General features: G+C 44.1%; 1 protein-coding gene across 2 annotated transcripts in view; it reads left to right on the plus strand.

Moving 5' to 3' along the window:
• LOC139383799 (dynactin 1b) overlaps positions 1-19,871 on the plus strand; it is a 109,926-nt gene that overhangs the window by 60,851 nt on the left and 29,204 nt on the right. For both annotated transcript variants that reach the window (XM_071128370.1, XM_071128369.1), the window contains 3 exons: positions 726-885; positions 17,978-18,082; positions 19,869-19,871. The exon at positions 19,869-19,871 is cut by the window's right edge and continues 306 nt beyond it. In XM_071128370.1, coding sequence (XP_070984471.1) covers positions 726-885; positions 17,978-18,082; positions 19,869-19,871 — 268 coding nt within the window. The remainder of the gene's footprint in view (positions 1-725; positions 886-17,977; positions 18,083-19,868) is intronic.

Raw genomic sequence — 19,871 nt, forward strand, 5'->3', positions numbered from 1 at the left:
AATTTCTCTACCATAAGCGTCGTTTTAGAGAATTTGGCAGTATGTCCAACCGGCCTCACAACCACAGACCACATGTAACCACGCCAACCCAGGAACTCCACATCCGGCTTCTGCACTTGCGGGGTCATCTGAGACCAGTCACTTGGACAGCTGATGAAACTGAGGAGCATTTATGTCTGTAATAAAGCCTTTGTGTGGGGAAAAACTCATTCTGATTGGCTGGGCTCCCCTGTGGGTGGGCCTGCCTCCCAAGTGGGTGGGGCCTAATTAATATATTTTATTCGGCTGATTTCCTTATAGTAAAATCGTTGAAATTGTTGCAGGTAGCAGGTAGCCTAGTGGTTAGAGTGTAGAGGAGGCAGGTAGCCTAGTGGTTAGAGTGTAGGGGCGGCAGGTAGCCTAGTGGTTAGAGTGTAGGGGCGGCAGGTAGCCTAGTGGTTAGAGTGTAGGGGCGGCAGGTAGCCTAGTGGTTAGATTGTAGGGGCGGTAGGTAGCCTAGTGGTTAGAGCGTTGGGCCAGTAACCAAAAGGGTGCTAGATCGAATCCCTGAGCTGACAAGGCAAAAATCTGTCGTTCTGCCCCTGAACAAGGCAGTTAACCCACTGTTCCTAGGCAGTCATTGTAAATAAGAATTGTTTCTTAACTGACTTGCCTAGTTAAAATAAAGTTTCAATAAATAAATCAAATAAATGTGTTTGTTTATAAATACCTTGTCTCTGTGTCAGGATGCGTGACCTGTCTGTGTCGGAGAAGCAGGAACATGTGAAGCTCCAGAAGCAGACAGAGAGGAAGAGCACAGAGCTGGACACCCTGAGGACTCAGAGAGAGAAACTCCAGGAGGAGATGAAACTGGCCGAGAGGACCATCGATGAACTCAAAGAACAGGTCAGCAAACAGCACGTGGTTATACGGTTCATCTACGTTTTCACCCTGGGCTTGTTTTTCATCAGGTTAATCTACGGTTTCAAGGGGAATGTCACCCTGGGCTTGTTTTCCATCAGGTTAATCTACGGTTTCAAGGGGAATGTCACCCTGGGCTTGTTTTCCATCAGGTTAATCTACGGTTTCACCCTGGGCTTGTTTTCCATCAGGTTAATCTACGGTTTCACCCTGGGCTTGTTTTCCATCAGGTTAATCTACGGTTTCAAGGGGAATGTCACCCTGGGCTTGTTTTCCATCAGGTTAATCTACGGTTTCAAGGGGAAGGTCACCCTGGGCTTGTTTTCCATCAGGTTAATCTACGGTTTCAAGGGGAATGTCACCCTGGGCTTGTTTTCCATCAGGTTGATCTACGGTTTCAAGGGGAATGTCACCCTGGGCTTGTTTTCCATCAGGTTAATCTACGGTTTCAAGGGGAATGTCACCCTGGGCTTGTGTTCCATCAGGTTAATCTACGGTTTCAAGGGGAAGGTCACCCTGGGCTTGTTTTCCATCAGGTTAATCTACGGTTTCAAGGGGAATGTCACCCTGGGCTTGTTTTCCATCAGGTTAATCTACGGTTTCAAGGGGAAAGTCACCCTGGGCTTGTTTTCCATCAAGTTAATCTACGGTTTCAAGGGGAATGTCACCCTGGGCTTGTTTTCCATCAGGTTAATCTACGGTTTCAAGGGGAAGGTCACCCTGGGCTTGTTTTCCATCAGGTTAATCTACGGTTTCAAGGGGAATGTCACCCTGGGCTTGTTTTCCATCAGGTTAATCTACGTTTTCAAGGGGAAGGTCACCCTGGGCTTGTTTTCCATCAGGTTAATCTACGGTTTCAAGGGGAAGGTCACCCTGGGCTTGTTTTCCATCAGGTTAATCTACGGTTTCAAGGGGAATGTCACCCTGGGCTTGTTTTCCATCAGGCCAATCTACGGTTTCAAGGGGAAGGTCACCCTGGGCTTGTTTTCCATCAGGTTAATCTACGGTTTCAAGGGGAATGTCACCCTGGGCTTGTTTTCCATCAGGTTAATCTACGGTTTCAAGGGGAATGTCACCCTGGGCTTGTTTTCCATCAGGTTAATCTACGGTTTCAAGGGGAATGTCACCCTGGGCTTGTTTTCCATCAGGTTAATCTACGGTTTCAAGGGGAATGTCACCCTGGGCTTGTTTTCCATCAGGTTAATCTACGGTTTCAAGGGGAATGTCACCCTGGGCTTGTTTTCCATCAGGTTAATCTACGGTTTCAAGGGGAATGTCACCCTGGACTTGTTTTCCATCAGGTTAATCTACGGTTTCAAGGGGAATGTCACCCTGGGCTTGTTTTCCATCAGGTTAATCTACGGTTTCAAGGGGAATGTCACCCTGGGCTTGTTTTCCATCAGGTTAATCTACGGTTTCAAGGGGAATGTCACCCTGGGCTTGTTTTCCATCAGGCTGATCTACGGTTTCAAGGGGAATGTCACCCTGGGCTTGTTTTCCATCAGGTTAATCTACGGTTTCAAGGGGAATGTCACCCTGGGCTTGTTTTCCATCAGGTTAATCTACGGTTTCAAGGGGAATGTCACCCTGGACTTGTTTTCCATCAGGTTAATCTACGGTTTCAAGGGGAATGTCACCCTGGGCTTGTTTTCCATCAGGTTAATCTACGGTTTCAAGGGGAATGTCACCCTGGGCTTGTTTTCCATCAGGTTAATCTACGGTTTCAAGGGGAATGTCACCCTGGGCTTGTTTTCCATCAGGTTAATCTACGGTTTCAAGGGGAAGGTCACCCTGGGCTTGTTTTCCATCAGGTTAATCTACGGTTTCAAGGGGAATGTCACCCTGGACTTGTTTTCCATCAGGTTAATCTACGGTTTCAACGGGAATGTCACCCTGGGCTTGTTTTCAATCAGGTTAATCTACGGTTTCAAGGGGAAGGTCACCCTGGGCTTGTTTTCCATCAGGTTAATCTACGGTTTCAAGGGGAATGTCACCCTAAACTTGTTTTCCATCAGGTTAATCTACGGTTTCAAGGGGAATGTCACCCTGGGCTTGTTTTCCATCAGGTTAATCTACGGTTTCAAGGGGAATGTCACCCTGGGCTTGTTTTCCATCAGGTTAATCTACGGTTTCAAGGGGAATGTCACCCTGGGCTTGTTTTCCATCAGGTTAATCTACGGTTTCAAGGGGAATGTCACCCTGGGCTTGTTTTCCATCAGGTTAATCTACGGTTTCAAGGGGAATGTCACCCTGGGCTTGTTTTCCATCAGGTTAATCTACGTTTTCAAGGGGAAGGTCACCCTGGGCTTGTTTTCCATCAGGTTAATCTACGGTTTCAAGGGGAATGTCACCCTGGGCTTGTTTTTCATCAGGTCTTTCTAGGACAGTGAGATGTGTTTCACACATAATTGCCCAGAAGTAAGGCAGGTCAGGGCTTCCCGAGCTGAATGATACACCCTATGACAGCTTCCTGTGTGTTTGTATTTGTTTTTATTATGGATGCCCATTTAGTGTTTCTTCACAGGTGTATTTTTACCTGCTTTTTAAAAATCTGATTCTACTGCTGAATCAGTTACCTGATGTGGAATAGAGTTCCATGTAGTCATGGCTCTGTGTAGTACTGTGTGCCTCCCATAGTCTATTCTGGACTTGGGGACTGTGAAGAGACCTCAGGTGGCATGTCTTGTGGGGTATGAATGGGTGTCTGAGCTGTGTGCCAGTAGTTTAGACAGACAGCTCGGTGAATTCAACATGTCAATACCTCTCACAAATACAAGTAGTGATGAAGTCAATCTCTCCTCCACTTTGAGCCAGGAGGGATTTACATGCATATTATTAATATTAGCTCTCTGTATACATCCAAGGTCAGCCGTGCTGCCCTGTTCTGAGACAATTGCAATTTTCCTAAGTCCTTTTTTGTGGCACCTGACCACACGACTGAACAGTAGTCCAGGTGCCACAAAACTAAGCTAAGCTGCCTAAATGACTACAGAACCATAGCACTCACGTCTGTAGCCATGAAGTGCTTTGAAAGGCTGGTCATGGCTCACATCAACACCATCATCCCAGAAACCCTAGCCCCACTACAATTTGCATACTGCCCCAACAGATCCATAGATGATGCAATCTCTATTGCACTCCAAACTGCCCTTTCCCACCTGGACAAAAGGAACACCTATGTGAGAATACTATTCATTGACTACAGCTCAGCATTCAACACCATAGTGTCCTCAAAGCTCATCACTAAGCTAAGGACCCTGGGACTAAACACCTCCCTCTGCAACTGGATCCTGGACTTCCTGACGGGCCACCCCCAGGTGGTAAGGGTTGGTAACAACACATCGCCACGCTGATCATCAACACGGGGGCCCCTCAGGGGTGCGTGCTCAGTCCCCTCCTCTACTCCTTGTTCACCCATGACTGCACGGCCAGGCACGACTCCAACATCATCACTCAATTTGCTTGTGACACAACAGTGGTAGGCCTGATCACTGACAACAACGAGACAGCCTATAGTTTAAGTTTATAAGACTCCTGAACATCTAGTCAAATGGCTACCCAGACTATTTGCATTGCCCCCCCCCCCCCCTCTCCACACCACTGCCACTCTCTTTTGTCATCTATGCATAGTCACTTTAATTAACTCTATTAACTCTACCTATGTCCATACTACCTCCACTAACAGGTGCACATTGACTCTGTACCGGCACCCCCTTGTATATGTTGTTATTTTTTACTGCTGCTCTTTAATTACTTGTTACTTTTCTCTCTTATTCTTATCTGTATTGTTTTGAAACTGCACTGTTGGTTAGGGGCTCGTAAGTAAGAATATAACTGTAAGGTCTACAGCTGTTGTATTCGGCGCATGTGACAATAAAATTTGATTTGATTTCAGTTAGAGGGACATACATTAGGTTCCTTACATTGTGTCTTCCAAAGTCCCTGGGATAATGTACATTTTGCTGAAGCATTATGATGACTCAGCGACACAATGGTAGGGATTAAATGAGGTGGGCTTGGGTCATTGGTAAGACATTGTCTCAAAGCAGCCTTATAATGCTGTGAAAGGATCCAGGAACCTGCGTTACAATGGTAGGGATTAACTGTGCTGGGCTTGGGTCATTGTCTCAACACAGCCTTATAATGCTGTGAAAGGATCCAGGAACCCAAATGATTTGGGTGGATGCCTTCCTCCTTATAATGCTGTGAAAGGATCCAGGAACCCAGATGATTTGGGTGGATCCCATCCTCCTTATAGTGCTGTGAAAGGATCCAGGAACCCAGATGATTTGGGTGGATCCCTTCCTCCTTATAATGCTGTGAAAGGATCCAGGAACCCAAATGATTTGGGTGGATCCCATCCTCCTTATAATACTGTGAAAGGATCCAGGAACCCAAATGATTTGGGTGGATCCCATCCTCCTTATAAAACATGTTTTGTTTCCAAAAGATATCAAAATTGTCAACAAATGTTACACCTATTGAGCTGCAATAATCACGTAGCCAGTTGTGAAGAGAAAGAGTCCTTAATGTATTTATCCGTTATTTTACCAGGTAAGTTGACTGAGAACACGCTCTCATTTGCAGCAACGACCTGGGGAATAGTTACAGGGGAGAGGAGGGGGATGATGAATGAGCCAATAGTAAACTGGGGATTATTAGGTCAAATCAAATCAAATGTATTTATCTAGCCCTTCGTACATCAGCTGATATCTCAAAGTGCTGTACAGAAACCCAGCCTAAAACCCCAAACAGCAAGCAATGCAGGTGTAGAAGCACGGTGGCTAGGAAAAACTCCCTAGAAAGGCCAAAACCTAGGAAGAAACCAGGCTATGAAGGGTGGGCCAGTCCTCTTCTGGCTGTGCCGGGTGGAGATTATAACAGAACATGGCCAAGATGTTGAAATGTTCATAAATGACCAGCAGGGTCAAATAATAATAATCATTAGGTGACAGTTTGATGGCCAGATTGGGAATTTTGCCAGGACACCGGGGTTAACACCCCTACTCTTACAATAAGTGCCATGGGATCTTTAATGACCTCAGAGAGTCAGGACACCCGTTATAGTCCCAGCCAAAAGACAGTGCCCTACATTGTCCTCTGGCATTGGGATATTTTTTAGACCAGAGGAAAGAGTGCCTCCTACTGGCCCTCCAACACCACTTCCAGCAGCATCTGGTCTCCCATCCAGGGACTGACCAGGACCAACCCTGCTTATCTTCAGAAACAAGCCAGCAGTGGTATGCAGGGTGGTATGCTGCTGGCGCTCAATGCCACGATTCGGAGATGGCACAGCACTAGATATGATTGGTCTTTTATTAGTGTCCATCAGAGAGTCGATCAGCTCTTTAAAATCCAGTTTCAACTGTCAGGAGCTGCCCTTCCTAATGGCATTAAAACCCACATGGTCTTTGATAGAACCAATGTCCATGTTCTGACGTAGTCCATTCAGGACCAGCTTAGGAATGTCATTTACTCGAGCTCCGGGATAGGACATTGTTTCTACACTAGGAACAGTCACATTTCTTACCATGGATCTGCCCAAATTCACAGCTACAGATTGTTACACCAGATAATGTGATTTAACCAAATATTTTTAGTATCCATGACTGGGAGTTACAGGATGTTTGGTGTAGCAAATCAAACCAAATTTGTCACATGCGTCGAATACAACAGGTGTAGTAGACCTTACAGTGAAATGCTGAATACAACAGGTGTAGTAGACCTTACAGTGAAATGCTGAATACAACAGATGTAGTAGACCTCACAGTGAAATGCTGAATACAACAGGTGTAGTAGACCTCACAGTGAAATGCTGAATACAACAGGTGTAGTAGACCTCACAGTGAAATGCTGAATACAACAGGTGTAGTAGACCTTACAGTGAAATGCTGAATACAACAGGTGTAGTAGACCTTACAGTGAAATGCTGAATACAACAGGTGTAGTAGACCTTACAGTGAAATGCTGAATACAACAGGTGTAGTAGACCTTACAGTGAAATGCTGAATACAACAGGTGTAGTAGACCTTACAGTGAAATGCTGAATACAACAGGTGTAGTAGACCTCACAGTGAAATGCTGAATACAACAGGTGTAGTAGACCTCACAGTGAAATGCTGAATACAACAGGTGTAGTAGACCTTACAGTGAAATGCTGAATACAACAGGTGTAGTAGACCTTACAGTGAAATGCTGAATACAACAGGTGTAGTAGACCTTACAGTGAAATGCTGAATACAACAGGTGTAGTAGACCTTACAGTGAAATGCTGAATACAACAGGTGTAGTAGACCTTACAGTGAAATGCTGAATACAACAGGTGTAGTAGACCTTACAGTGAAATGCTGAATACAACAGGTGTAGTAGACCTTACAGTGAAATGCTGAATACAACAGGTGTAGTAGACCTTACAGTGAAATGCTGAATACAACAGGTGTAGTTGACCTCACAGTGAAATGCTGAATACAACAGGTGTAGTAGACCTTACAGTGAAATGCTGAATACAACAGGTGTAGTAGACCTTACAGTGAAATGCTGAATACAACAGGTGTAGTAGACCTTACAGTGAAATGCTGAATACAACAGGTGTAGTAGACCTTACAGTGAAATGCTGAATACAACAGGTGTAGTAGACCTTACAGTGAAATGCTGAATACAACAGGTGTAGTAGACCTTACAGTGAAATGCTGAATACAACAGGTGTAGTAGACCTTACAGTGAAATGCTGAATACAACAGGTGTAGTAGACCTTACAGTGAAATGCTGAATACAACAGGTGTAGTAGACCTTACAGTGAAATGCTGAATACAACAGGTGTAGTAGACCTCACAGTGAAATGCTGAATACAACAGGTGTAGTAGACCTCACAGTGAAATGCTGAATACAACAGGTGTAGTAGACCTCACAGTGAAATGCTGAATACAACAGGTGTAGTAGACCTCACAGTGAAATGCTGAATACAACAGGTGTAGTAGACCTCACAGTGAAATGCTGAATACAACAGGTGTAGTAGACCTTACAGTGAAATGCTGAATACAACAGGTGTAGTAGACCTCACAGTGAAATGCTGAATACAACAGGTGTAGTAGACCTCACAGTGAAATGCTGAATACAACAGGTGTAGTAGACCTTACAGTGAAATGCTGAATACAGCAGGTGTAGTAGACCTCACAGTGAAATGCTGAATACAACAGGTGTAGTAGACCTCACAGTGAAATGCTGAATACAACAGGTGTAGTAGACCTCACAGTGAAATGCTGAATACAACAGGTGTAGTAGACCTTACAGTGAAATGCTGAATACAACAGGTGTAGTAGACCTCACAGTGAAATGATGAATACAACAGGTGTAGTAGACCTTACAGTGAAATGCTGAATACAACAGGTGTAGTAGACCTTACAGTGAAATGCTGAATACAACAGGTGTAGTAGACCTTACAGTGAAATGCTGAATACAACAGGTGTAGTAGACCTTACAGTGAAATGCTGAATACAACAGGTGTAGTAGACCTTACAGTGAAATGCTGAATACAACAGGTGTAGTAGACCTTACAGTGAAATGCTGAATACAACAGGTGTAGTAGACCTTACAGTGAAATGCTGAATACAACAGGTGTAGTAGACCTTACAGTGAAATGCTGAATACAACAGGTGTAGTAGACCTTACAGTGAAATGCTGAATACAACAGGTGTAGTAGACCTTACAGTGAAATGCTGAATACTCTCAAGGAACTACACTGGACCTTGTGCAAACTGGAAACATCATATTCTTTACTAAAACGGGGGGCTAAAAGAGAATAGCTGAGGAAAACGCAACCAAAGTTCTATCAACACATTGCCTGTAGTACTCGCACTTCAAAATCTCTCCGGTGTTACTGTCCCTTCCAGGGATGTCTACAAGGCCCTCCCCCGCCCTCCCTTCGACAAATCAGATCAAGACTCCATTTTGCTCCTCGCTTCCTATAGGCAGAAACTCAAACAGGAAGTACCCGTGCTAAGGTCTATTCAACACTGGCCTGACTAATTGGAATCCATGCTTCAAGATAGTTTTGATCACATGGACTGGGATATGTTGCGGGTAGCCTCTGAGAATAACATCAACAAATACATGAATACAGTGACTGAGTTCATCAGGAAGTGTATAGGGGATGTTGTTCCCTCTGTGACTATTAAAACCTACCCTAACTAAGAATAGGGAGATAGATGGCAGTATTCTCACAAAACTGAAAGCACAAACCACTGCATTTAACCAAGGTGACTGGGAATATGGTTGAATACAAGCAGTTCAGTCATGCCCTCAGTAAGGCAATCAAAATGCCCTCCTCTTCCTCCTCCTCGTCCAGAAAGCCAAGCTGACGACTGCACAGCGGCGCTAATGACATCGACCCCCCCCTTCTGTGAACACTTGTTGGCCTACGAGTGATGAGACTGGAGCCAGATAGGGTAGCTTAAATTGCTCAGTTTGACATAAATGATGACAACATCAAGATTATATTATACAATTGAAGTCGGAAGTTTACATATACTTAGGTTGGAGTCATTAAAACTCGTTTTTCAACCACTCCACACATTTCTTATTAACAAACTATAGTTTTGGCAAGTTGGTTAGGACATCTACTTTGTACATGACACAAGTAATTTTTTCAACATTTGTTTACAGATTATTTCACTTATAATTCACTGTATCACAATTCCAATGGGTCAGAAGTTTACATACACTAAGTTGACTGTGCCTTTAAACAGCTTGGAAAATTCCAGAAAATTATGTCATGGCTTTAGAAGCTTCTGATAGGCTAATTGACATAATTTGAGTCAATTGGAGGTGTACCTTTGGATGTATTTCAAGGCCTACCTTCGAACTCAGTGCCTTCACAAAAGAGATGGCATCATGAGGTAGGAAAATTATGTGGATATATTGAAGCAACATCTCAAGACATTAAAGCTTGGTCGCAAATGTGTCTTCCAAATGGACAATGACCCCAAGCATACTTCCAAAGTTGTGGCAAAATGGCTTAAAAACAACAAAGTCAAGGTATTAGAGTAGCCATCATAAAGCCCTGACCTCAATCCTATCGAAAATGTGTGGGCAGAACTGAAAAAACGTGTGTGAGCAAGGAGGCCTACAAACCTGACTCAGTTACACCAGCTCTGTCAGGAGGAATGGGCCAAAATTCACCCAACTTATTGTGGGAAAACATTTGACCCAAGTTTAACAATTTCAAGGCAATGCTACCAAATACTAATTGGGTGTGTGTAAACTTCTGACCCACTGGGAATGTGATGAAAGAAATAAAAGCTGAAATAAATTATTCTCTCTACTATTATTCTGACATTTCTTAAAATAAAGTGGTGATCCTAACTGACCTAAGGCAGGGAATTTTTACTAGGATTAAATGTCAGGAATTGTGAAAAACTGAGTTTAAATGTATTTGGCTACGGTGCATGTAAACTTCCGACTTCAACTGTACACACGGGATCGTGTTAGACAAATGGACCAATCCTAGATCTAAACGGACCGATCCTGGAGACAAATGGACCAATTCTAGAGACTAACGGATGGACCGATCCTAGAACCAAACGGACCGATCCTGGAGACAAACAGACCGACCCTGGGGAAAAACAGACCGACCCTGGAGACAAATGGACGGACCGATCCTAGAACCAAACGGACCGATCCTGGAGACGAACAGACCGACCCTGGAGACAAACGGACGAACCGATCCTAGAACCAAACGGACCGATCTTGGAGACGAACAGACCGACCCTGGAGACAGACCGATTCTAGAGACAAACGGACCGATTCTAGAGACAAGCGGACCGATTCTAGAGACAAACGGACAGACCGATCCTAGAACCAAACAAACCGACCCTGGAGACAAAAGGATTGATCCTGGAGACAAACGGACCGATCCTAGAGACAAACGATCCTAGAGCCAAACGGACGGATCCTGGAGACAAACGGACCGATCCTAGAGCCAAACGGACGGACCGATCCTAGAACCAAACGGACCGATCCTGGAGACGAACAGACCGACCCTGGAGACAAACAGACCGACCCTGGAGACAAACGGACAGACCGATCCTAGAACCAAACGGACCGATCCTGGAGACAAACAGACTGCCCTGGAGACAAACAGACCGATTCTAGAGACAAACGGACAGACCGATCCTAGAACCAAACGGACCGATCCTGGAGACAAACAAACCGACCCTGGAGACAAAAGGATTGATCCTAGAGACAAACGGACCAATCCTAGAGACAAAGTATCCTAGAGCCAAACGGACGGACCGATCCTAGAGACAAACGGACCGATCCTGGAGACAAACGGACCGATCCTAGAGACAAACGATCCTAGAGCCAAACGATCCTAGAGCCATGTTGGCTCTTTGGCGCCAGAATGTGTCGTTCACACCAGTTGGACTGTGGGAATGGACGGATTTTATACACTAAACTTTCTATCCAAGCTGTGAAAGAAGGACGGCTAATGCAGGCTCTGGCTATACATGACAGTTGCGTAATTAATAATTGCTAATCAATTGGTTGCTGATTAGTGTACTGTTGCATTGAAAATGTATTTTACAATCTGCAATGTTTGAATTTCCACCTTCAATTACTGAACAAGTCAGTACATTATTGCCGGGCCAACCAAAAATGGTTTTATTTGTCCAAATACTTATAACTTCTTCAAATTGGGGGAACTTGGTACACAAAGTACTTTTTTTTCTTCTAAAAACGGTCAAACAAAAATACTCTCAAATAAAAGGTGACATTTTGTTGCCTAATATGAAACATTTTATTTATCTCAAGTCCAAAATGCTGGAGTATAGAGACACATTTTATTTATCTCAAGTCCAAAATGCTGGAGTATAGAGACACATTTTATTTATCTCAAGTCCAAAATGCTGGAGTATAGAGACACATTTTATTTATCTCAAGTCCAAAATGCTGGAGTATAGAGACACATTTTATTTATCTCAAATCCAAAATGCTGGAGTATAGAGACACATTTTATTTATCTCAAGTCCAAAATGCTGGAGTATAGAGACACATTTTATTTATCTCAAATCCAAAATGCTGGAGTATAGAGACACATTTTATTTATCTCAAATCCAAAATGCTGGAGTATAGAGACACATTTTATTTATCTCAAGTCCAAAATGCTGGAGTATAGAGACACATTTTATTTATCTCAAGTCCAAAATGCTGGAGTATAGAGACACATTTTATTTATCTCAAATCCAAAATGCTGGAGTATAGAGACACATTTTATTTATCTCAAGTCCAAAATGCTGGAGTATAGAGACACATTTTATTTATCTCAAATCCAAAATGCTGGAGTATAGAGACACATTTTATTTATCTCAAGTCCAAAATGCTGGAGTATAGAGACACATTTTATTTATCTCAAATCCAAAATGCTGGAGTATAGAGACACATTTTATTTATCTCAAATCCAAAATGCTGGAGTATAGAGACACATTTTATTTATCTCAAGTCCAAAATGCTGGAGTATAGAGACACATTTTATTTATCTCAAATCCAAAATGCTGGAGTATAGAGACACATTTTATTTATCTCAAGTCCAAAATGCTGGAGTATAGAGACACATTTTATTTATCTCAAATCCAAAATGCTGGAGTATAGAGCCACATTTTATTTATCTCAAATCCAAAATGCTGGAGTATAGAGCCAGATTTTATTTATCTCAAGTCCAAAATGCTGGAGTATAGAGACACATTTATTTTTATGCTTCACTGTCCAAATAAATACAGAGCTCTGATTACACTGATTGTATCTTTACATAGTTATATCCATAACTGTAAGTGTCTTTATCTATATTCCATTTACATTATTAATAAGCTCTACATATTTAGTTTTTCCCGACTGAATCGGAAAAAAAGCAACTTCTCTGGTTGAAAACAGCCATTGATATGAGACGGAAACCTTTTTCTAGTGTAAATAGGATAATTTTGGTCATAAAGTCAGTCTCGTCCAAAACTGAGATTTACGAGATGATTAGGAAAACAAATTGTACGTCACGGAATTAAGGCTATGCAATAGTTTTCCTTCCTTCTATTTCAATCATGCCCATATGCCCACAGCTGTAATGAATATGATGGGAGACATGATGGGAGACAGAGAGCTGGTTTCAAGCGCAGGGCGCAGCAGGTGTTTTATTGGTAAAGGACCACAGGAGGAGGCAGGTAGCTGGGTCCAGGGGCAGGCAGAAGGTCATACACAGGAGGAGGCAGGTAGCTGGGTTCAGGGCCAGGTAGAAGGTCATACACAGGGACTCCAACAAGGACAATGACCCCAAGCATACTTCCAAAGAAAGGGAGCGCTGTCCTCGGATAAGCTTTCTACATTCTAATCTTACCTCATTATATAATTATAATGTCAAGACGGATCAGCTCCTATTAGCACCTACAGCTGCAAATATTGAGGCGGATTATACTAATGCTTACCAAATAAAAATGTACTAAATCCCTGATTTGGCACATCATTGACCACGCTAGGCTACGCAGCATGAAATATACTGAGTCAAATTACAGACAGTAGCCTACAAGTAGCAAAATATAACTCAATTGATTGAACATGATTAAGATAAGCATACAGCCTACTATATACAGTGCCTTGCGAAAGTATTCGGCCCCCTTGAACTTTGCGACCTTTTGCCACATTTCAGGCTTCAAACATAAAGATATAAAACTGTATTTTTTTGTGAAGAATCAATAACAAGTGGGACACAATCATGAAGTGGAACGACATTTATTGGATATTTCAAACTTTTTTAACAAATCAAAAACTGAAAAATTGGGCGTGCAAAATTATTCAGCCCCTTTACTTTCAGTGCAGCAAACTCTCTCCAGAAGTTCAGTGAGGATCTCTGAATGATCCAATGTTGACCTAAATGACTAATGATGATAAATACAATCCACCTGTGTGTAATCAAGTCTCCGTATAAATGCACCTGCACTGTGATAGTCTCAGAGGTCCGTTAAAAGCGCAGAGAGCATCATGAAGAACAAGGAACACACCAGGCAGGTCCGAGATACTGTTGTGAAGAAGTTTAAAGCCGGATTTGGATACAAAAAGATTTCCCAAGCTTTAAACATCCCAAGGAGCACTGTGCAAGCGATAATATTGAAATGGAAGGAGTATCAGACCACTGCAAATCTACCAAGACCTGGCCGTCCCTCTAAACTTTCAGCTCATACAAGGAGAAGACTGATCAGAGATGCAGCCAAGAGGCCCATGATCACTCTGGATGAACTGCAGAGATCTACAGCTGAGGTGGGAGACTCTGTCCATAGGACAACAATCAGTCGTATATTGCACAAATCTGGCCTTTATGGAAAAGTGGCAAGAAGAAAGCCATTTCTTAAAGATATCCATAAAAAGTGTCGTTTAAAGTTTGCCACAAGCCACCTGGGAGACACACCAAACATGTGGAAGAAGGTGCTCTGGTCAAATGAAACCAAAATTGAACTTTTTGGCAACAATGCAAAACGTTATGTTTGGCGTAAAAGCAACACAGCTGAACACACCATCCCCACTGTCAAACATGGTGGTGGCAGCATCATGGTTTGGGCCTGCTTTTCTTCAGCAGGGACAGGGAAGATGGTTAAAATTGATGGGAAGATGGATGGAGCCAAATACAGGACCATTCTGGAAGAAAACCTGATGGAGTCTGCAAAAGACCTGAGACTGGGACGGAGATTTGTCTTCCAACAAGACAATGATCCAAAACATAAAGCAAAATCTACAATGGAATGGTTCAAAAATAAACATATCCAGGTGTTAGAATGGCCAAGTCAAAGTCCAGACCTGAATCCAATCGAGAATCTGTGGAAAGAACTGAAAACTGCTGTTCACAAATGCTCTCCATCCAACCTCACTGAGCTCGAGCTGTTTTGCAAGGAGGAATGGGAAAAAATGTCAGTCTCTCGATGTGCAAAACTGATAGAGACATACCCCAAGCGACTTACAGCTGTAATCGCAGCAAAAGGTGGCGCTACAAAGTATTAACTTAAGGGGGCTGAATAATTTTGCACGCCCAATTTTTCAGTTTTTGATTTGTTAAAAAAGTTTGAAATATCCAATAAATGTCGTTCCACTTCATGATTGTGTCCCACTTGTTGTTGATTCTTCACAAAAAAATACAGTTTTATATCTTTATGTTTGAAGCCTGAAATGTGGCAAAAGGTCGCAAAGTTCAAGGGGGCCGAATACTTTCGCAAGGCACTGTATATTATGTTGTTATCTCGGTTTTCATTTGAATAATATTTTTATACGTTGAGTGTTTGAATCGATTGGAAAGACAGCTTTGTATTTGAAGTCAACTTTGTTCGGAAGTTATCGGTGTCACAGAGAGATAAACCAATTGATTCTGTGTTTTTAGCTGAGATCTGGTGTGCGACAGCGGCAAAGTAGGTTTGACTTTGGATAGCCTATCTCCGGGTCTAGTTAGGGACAGTCAATAAATTACACAATGTAAATGGGACAATATTTAGTTTGTATTTGAATTTCTACAATTCATAGTAGGTTTGAGGTTTTTAAGTCATTGAAATGTTGAGCTATTTAAACTTGTTTATAATGTCCCATGTGCATTGTGTAATTTACTGATGGTTCCTAATTAGCCCCATTGGGATATCCAAAGTCAAACCAAATTTACCACGGGCATTACGATCGGGTGGCGTGCAGCTGCGCTCTAAATTGATGATTACTTGGGTGATGTTGTAACGTCTGCTTCCAGCCCTCACTCTCAAACACCTCGATCCCCTGAACGCAGCTCACTCTCCAACCCACACTCTCAAACACCTCGATCCCCTGAACGCAGCTCACTCTCCAACCCACACTCTCAAACACCTCGATCCCCTGAACGCAGCTCACTCTCCAACCCACACTCTCAAACACCTCAATCCCCTGAACGCAGCTCACTCTCCAACCCACACTCTCAAACACCTCGATCCCCTGAACGCAGCTCACTCTCCAACCCACACTCTCAAACACCTCGATCCCCTGAACGCAGCTCACTCTCCAACCCACACTCTCAAACACCTCGATCCCCTGAACGCAGCTCACTCTCCAACCCACACTCTCAAACACCTCGATCCCCTGAACGCAGCTCACTCTCCAACCCACACTCTCAAACACCTCGATCTCCTGAACGCAGCTCACTCTCCAAACCACACTCACAAACACATACAGTGGGGCAAAAAGTATTTAGTCAGCCACCAATTGTGCAAGTTCTCCCACTTAAAAAGATGAGAGAGGCCTGTAATTTTAATCATAGGTACACTTCAACTATGACAGACAAAATGAGAAATAAAATCCAGAAAATCACATTGTAGGATTTTTTTATGAATTTATTTGCAAATTATGGTGGAAAATAAGTATTTGGTCAATAACAAAAGTTTATCTCAATACTTCGTTGAAGTTGAAGTGTACCTATGATGAAAATTACAGGCCTCTCTCATATTTTTTAGTGGGAGAACTTGCACAATTACCCAATTACAAATACTTTTTTGCCACACTGTACATCTAGGTTATGTTGAACGGGTACAGAAGGGCAGTCGTTTTTCAGCAGTGGCCTTTCTGATGTGATGAGTGGCAACGCGCATGCCCCGCCCACCTGAGTATCTTGTCTTCTTCACAGTGGCCTTTATGATGTGATGAGTGGAAACGCGCATGCCCCGCCCACCTGAGTATCTTGTCTTCTTCACAGTGGCCTTTATGATGTGATGAGTGGCAACGCGCATGCCCCGCCCACCTGAGTATCTTGTCTTCTTCACAGTGGCCTTTATGATGTGATGAGTGGCAACGCGCATGCCCCGCCCACCTGAGTATCTTGTCACGTCCATCCCACTGGATTGATTGCCTGTCGTTTCTTTCCCGTTAATGTACCACTAAGCAGAGCATGTGAGCGGAGTTGAGCCGTCTAAATGTTGTATTTTTGTGACGACCTGGACCTCCCTATTTTGAAGGCACAGTTAAAATACACATTTTCCTGTGTTTTTATTGGGTTGAACAGTTCTGGGAACTTTCCCCAAATTCCCAGGTTTCCTGTAAAGGAAAAGGTTTATGTTACAAACGCTTAACACGGCTGCTGGTGAGGGAATAAGAATAATTGTAGTCCCTGACGGCTGTGTTGATGGGGGTGATGGCTGTGTTGATGGGGGTGATGGCTGTGTTGATGGGGCTGATGGTTGTGTTGATGGGGCTGATGGTTGTGTTGATGGGGATGATGGCTGTGTTGATGGGGCTGACGGCTGTGTGGATGGGGCTGATGGTTGTGTTGATGGGGCTGATGGTTGTGTTGATGGGGATGATGGCTGTGTTGATGGGGCTGACGGCTGTGTTGATGGGGCTGATGGTTGTGTAGATGGGGCTGACGGCTGTGTGGATGGGGCTGATGGTTGTGTTGATGGGGCTGATGGTTGTGTTGATGGGGCTGATGGTTGTGTTGATGGGGCTGATGGTTGTGTTGATGGGGATGATGGCGGTGTTGATGGGGCTGACGGCTGTGTGGATGGGGCTGACGGCTGTGTGGATGGGGCTGATGGTTGTGTTGATGGGGATGATTGGCTGTGTTGATGGGGCTGATGGCTGTGTTGATGGGGCTGACGGCTGTGTTGATGGGGCTGATGGTTGTGTTGATGGGGCTGATGGTTGTGTTGATGGGGCTGACGGCTGTGTGGATGGGGCTGATGGTTGTGTTGATGGGGCTGATGGTTGTGTTGATGGGTATGATTGGCTGTGTTGATGGGGCTGATGGCTGTGTTGATGGGGCTGACGGCTGTGTGGATGGGGCTGATGGTTGTGTTGATGGGGATGATTGGCTGTGTTGATGGGGATGATGGCTGTGTGGATGGGGCTGATGGCTGTGTTGATGGGGCTGATGGTTGTGTTGATGGGGCTGATGGTTGTGTAGATGGGGCTGACGGCTGTGTGGATGGGGCTGATAGTTGTGTTGATGGGGCTGATGGTTGTGTTGATGGGGATGATGGCTGTGTTGATGGGGCTGACGGCTGTGTGGATGGGGCTGATGGCTGTGTTATGATCTGCGTTCCAGGTGGATGGGGCACTAGGAGCTGAGGAGATGGTGGAGACTCTGACAGAGAGGAATCTAGACCTGGAGGAGAAAGTCAGAGAACTGAGAGAGACAGTCGTTGATCTGGTGAGACAGATACACCACAGACAAACTGGCACAGACACAGACCAACTAGGACAGACACACCACAGACCAACTAGGACAGACACAGACCAACTAGGACAGACACACCACAGACCAACTGGGACAGACACAACACAGACCAACTGGGACAGACACAGACCAACTGGGACAGACACACCACAGACCAGCTGGGACAGACACATACCAACTGGGACAGACACAGACCAACTAGGACAGACACAGACCAACTAGGACAAACACACCACAGACAAACTAGGACAGACACACCACAGACCAACTGGGACAGACACAGATGAACTGGGACAGACACACCACAGACCAACTGGGACAGACGCAGACCAACTAGGACAGACACACCACAGACCAACTAGGACAGACACACCACAGACCAACTAGGACAGACACACCACAGACCAACTAGGACAGACACAGACCTTCTAGGACAGACACACCACAGACCAACTAGGACAGACACACCACAGACAAACTGGGACAGACACAGACCAACTAGGACAGACACAGACCAACTAGGACAGACACACCACAGACCAACTGGGACAGACACACCACAGACCAACTGGGACAGACACACCACAGACCAACTGGGACAGACACACCACAGACAAACTGGGACAGACACAGACCAACTAGGACAGACACACCACAGACCAACTGGGACAGACACAGACCAACTGGGCCAGACACAGACCAACTAGGACAGACACAACACAGACCAACTGGGACAGACACAGACCAACTAGGACAGACACACCACAGACCAACTGGGACAGACACACCACAGACCAACTGGGACAGACACACCACAGACCTTCTAGGACAGGCACACCACAGACCAACTAGGACAGACACACCACAGACCTTCTAGGACAGACACACCACAAACCAACTGGGACAGACACAGACCTTCTAGGACAGACAGACCACAGACCAACTGGGACAGACACAGACCAACTAGGACAGGTGCAGTAGACCTTACAGTGAAATGCTGAATACAACAGGTGTAGTAGACCTTACAGTGAAATGCTGAATACAACAGGTGTAGTAGACCTCACAGTGAAATGCTGAATACAACAGGTGTAGTAGACCTTACAGTGAAATGCTGAATACAACAGGTGTAGTAGACCTTACAGTGAAATGCTGAATACAACAGGTGTAGTAGACCTCACAGTGAAATGCTGAATACAACAGGTGTAGTAGACCTTACAGTGAAATGCTGAATACAACAGGTGTAGTAGACCTTACAGTGAAATGCTGAATACAACAGGTGTAGTAGACCTTACAGTGAAATGCTGAATACAACAGGTGTACTAGACCTCACAGTGAAATGCTGAATACAACAGGTGTAGTAGACCTTACAGTGAAATGCTGAATACAACAGATGTAGGTAGACCTCACAGTGAAATGCTGAATACAACAGGTGTAGTAGACCTCACAGTGAAATGCTGAATACAACAGGTGTAGTAGACCTCACAGTGAAATGCTGAATACAACAGGTGTAGTAGACCTTACAGTGAAATGCTGAATACAACAGGTGTAGTAGACCTCACAGTGAAATGCTGAATACAACAGGTGTAGTAGACCTTACAGTGAAATGATTACTTACGAGCCCCTTAACCAACAATACAGTTTAAAAAACAATATGGGGTCTGTACACAGCGTAGTACCTTCACTGATGTGTTTTTTTTTTGCTCTACAGAAACAAAACGTAAGCGTGACCTTGTGCTCTGTGATTGATCCGTTTCTACAGGAA

The sequence above is a fragment of the Oncorhynchus clarkii genome, chromosome 25, assembly GCF_045791955.1.
Source record: "Oncorhynchus clarkii lewisi isolate Uvic-CL-2024 chromosome 25, UVic_Ocla_1.0, whole genome shotgun sequence".
Taxonomy (NCBI): Eukaryota; Metazoa; Chordata; class Actinopteri; order Salmoniformes; family Salmonidae; genus Oncorhynchus; species Oncorhynchus clarkii.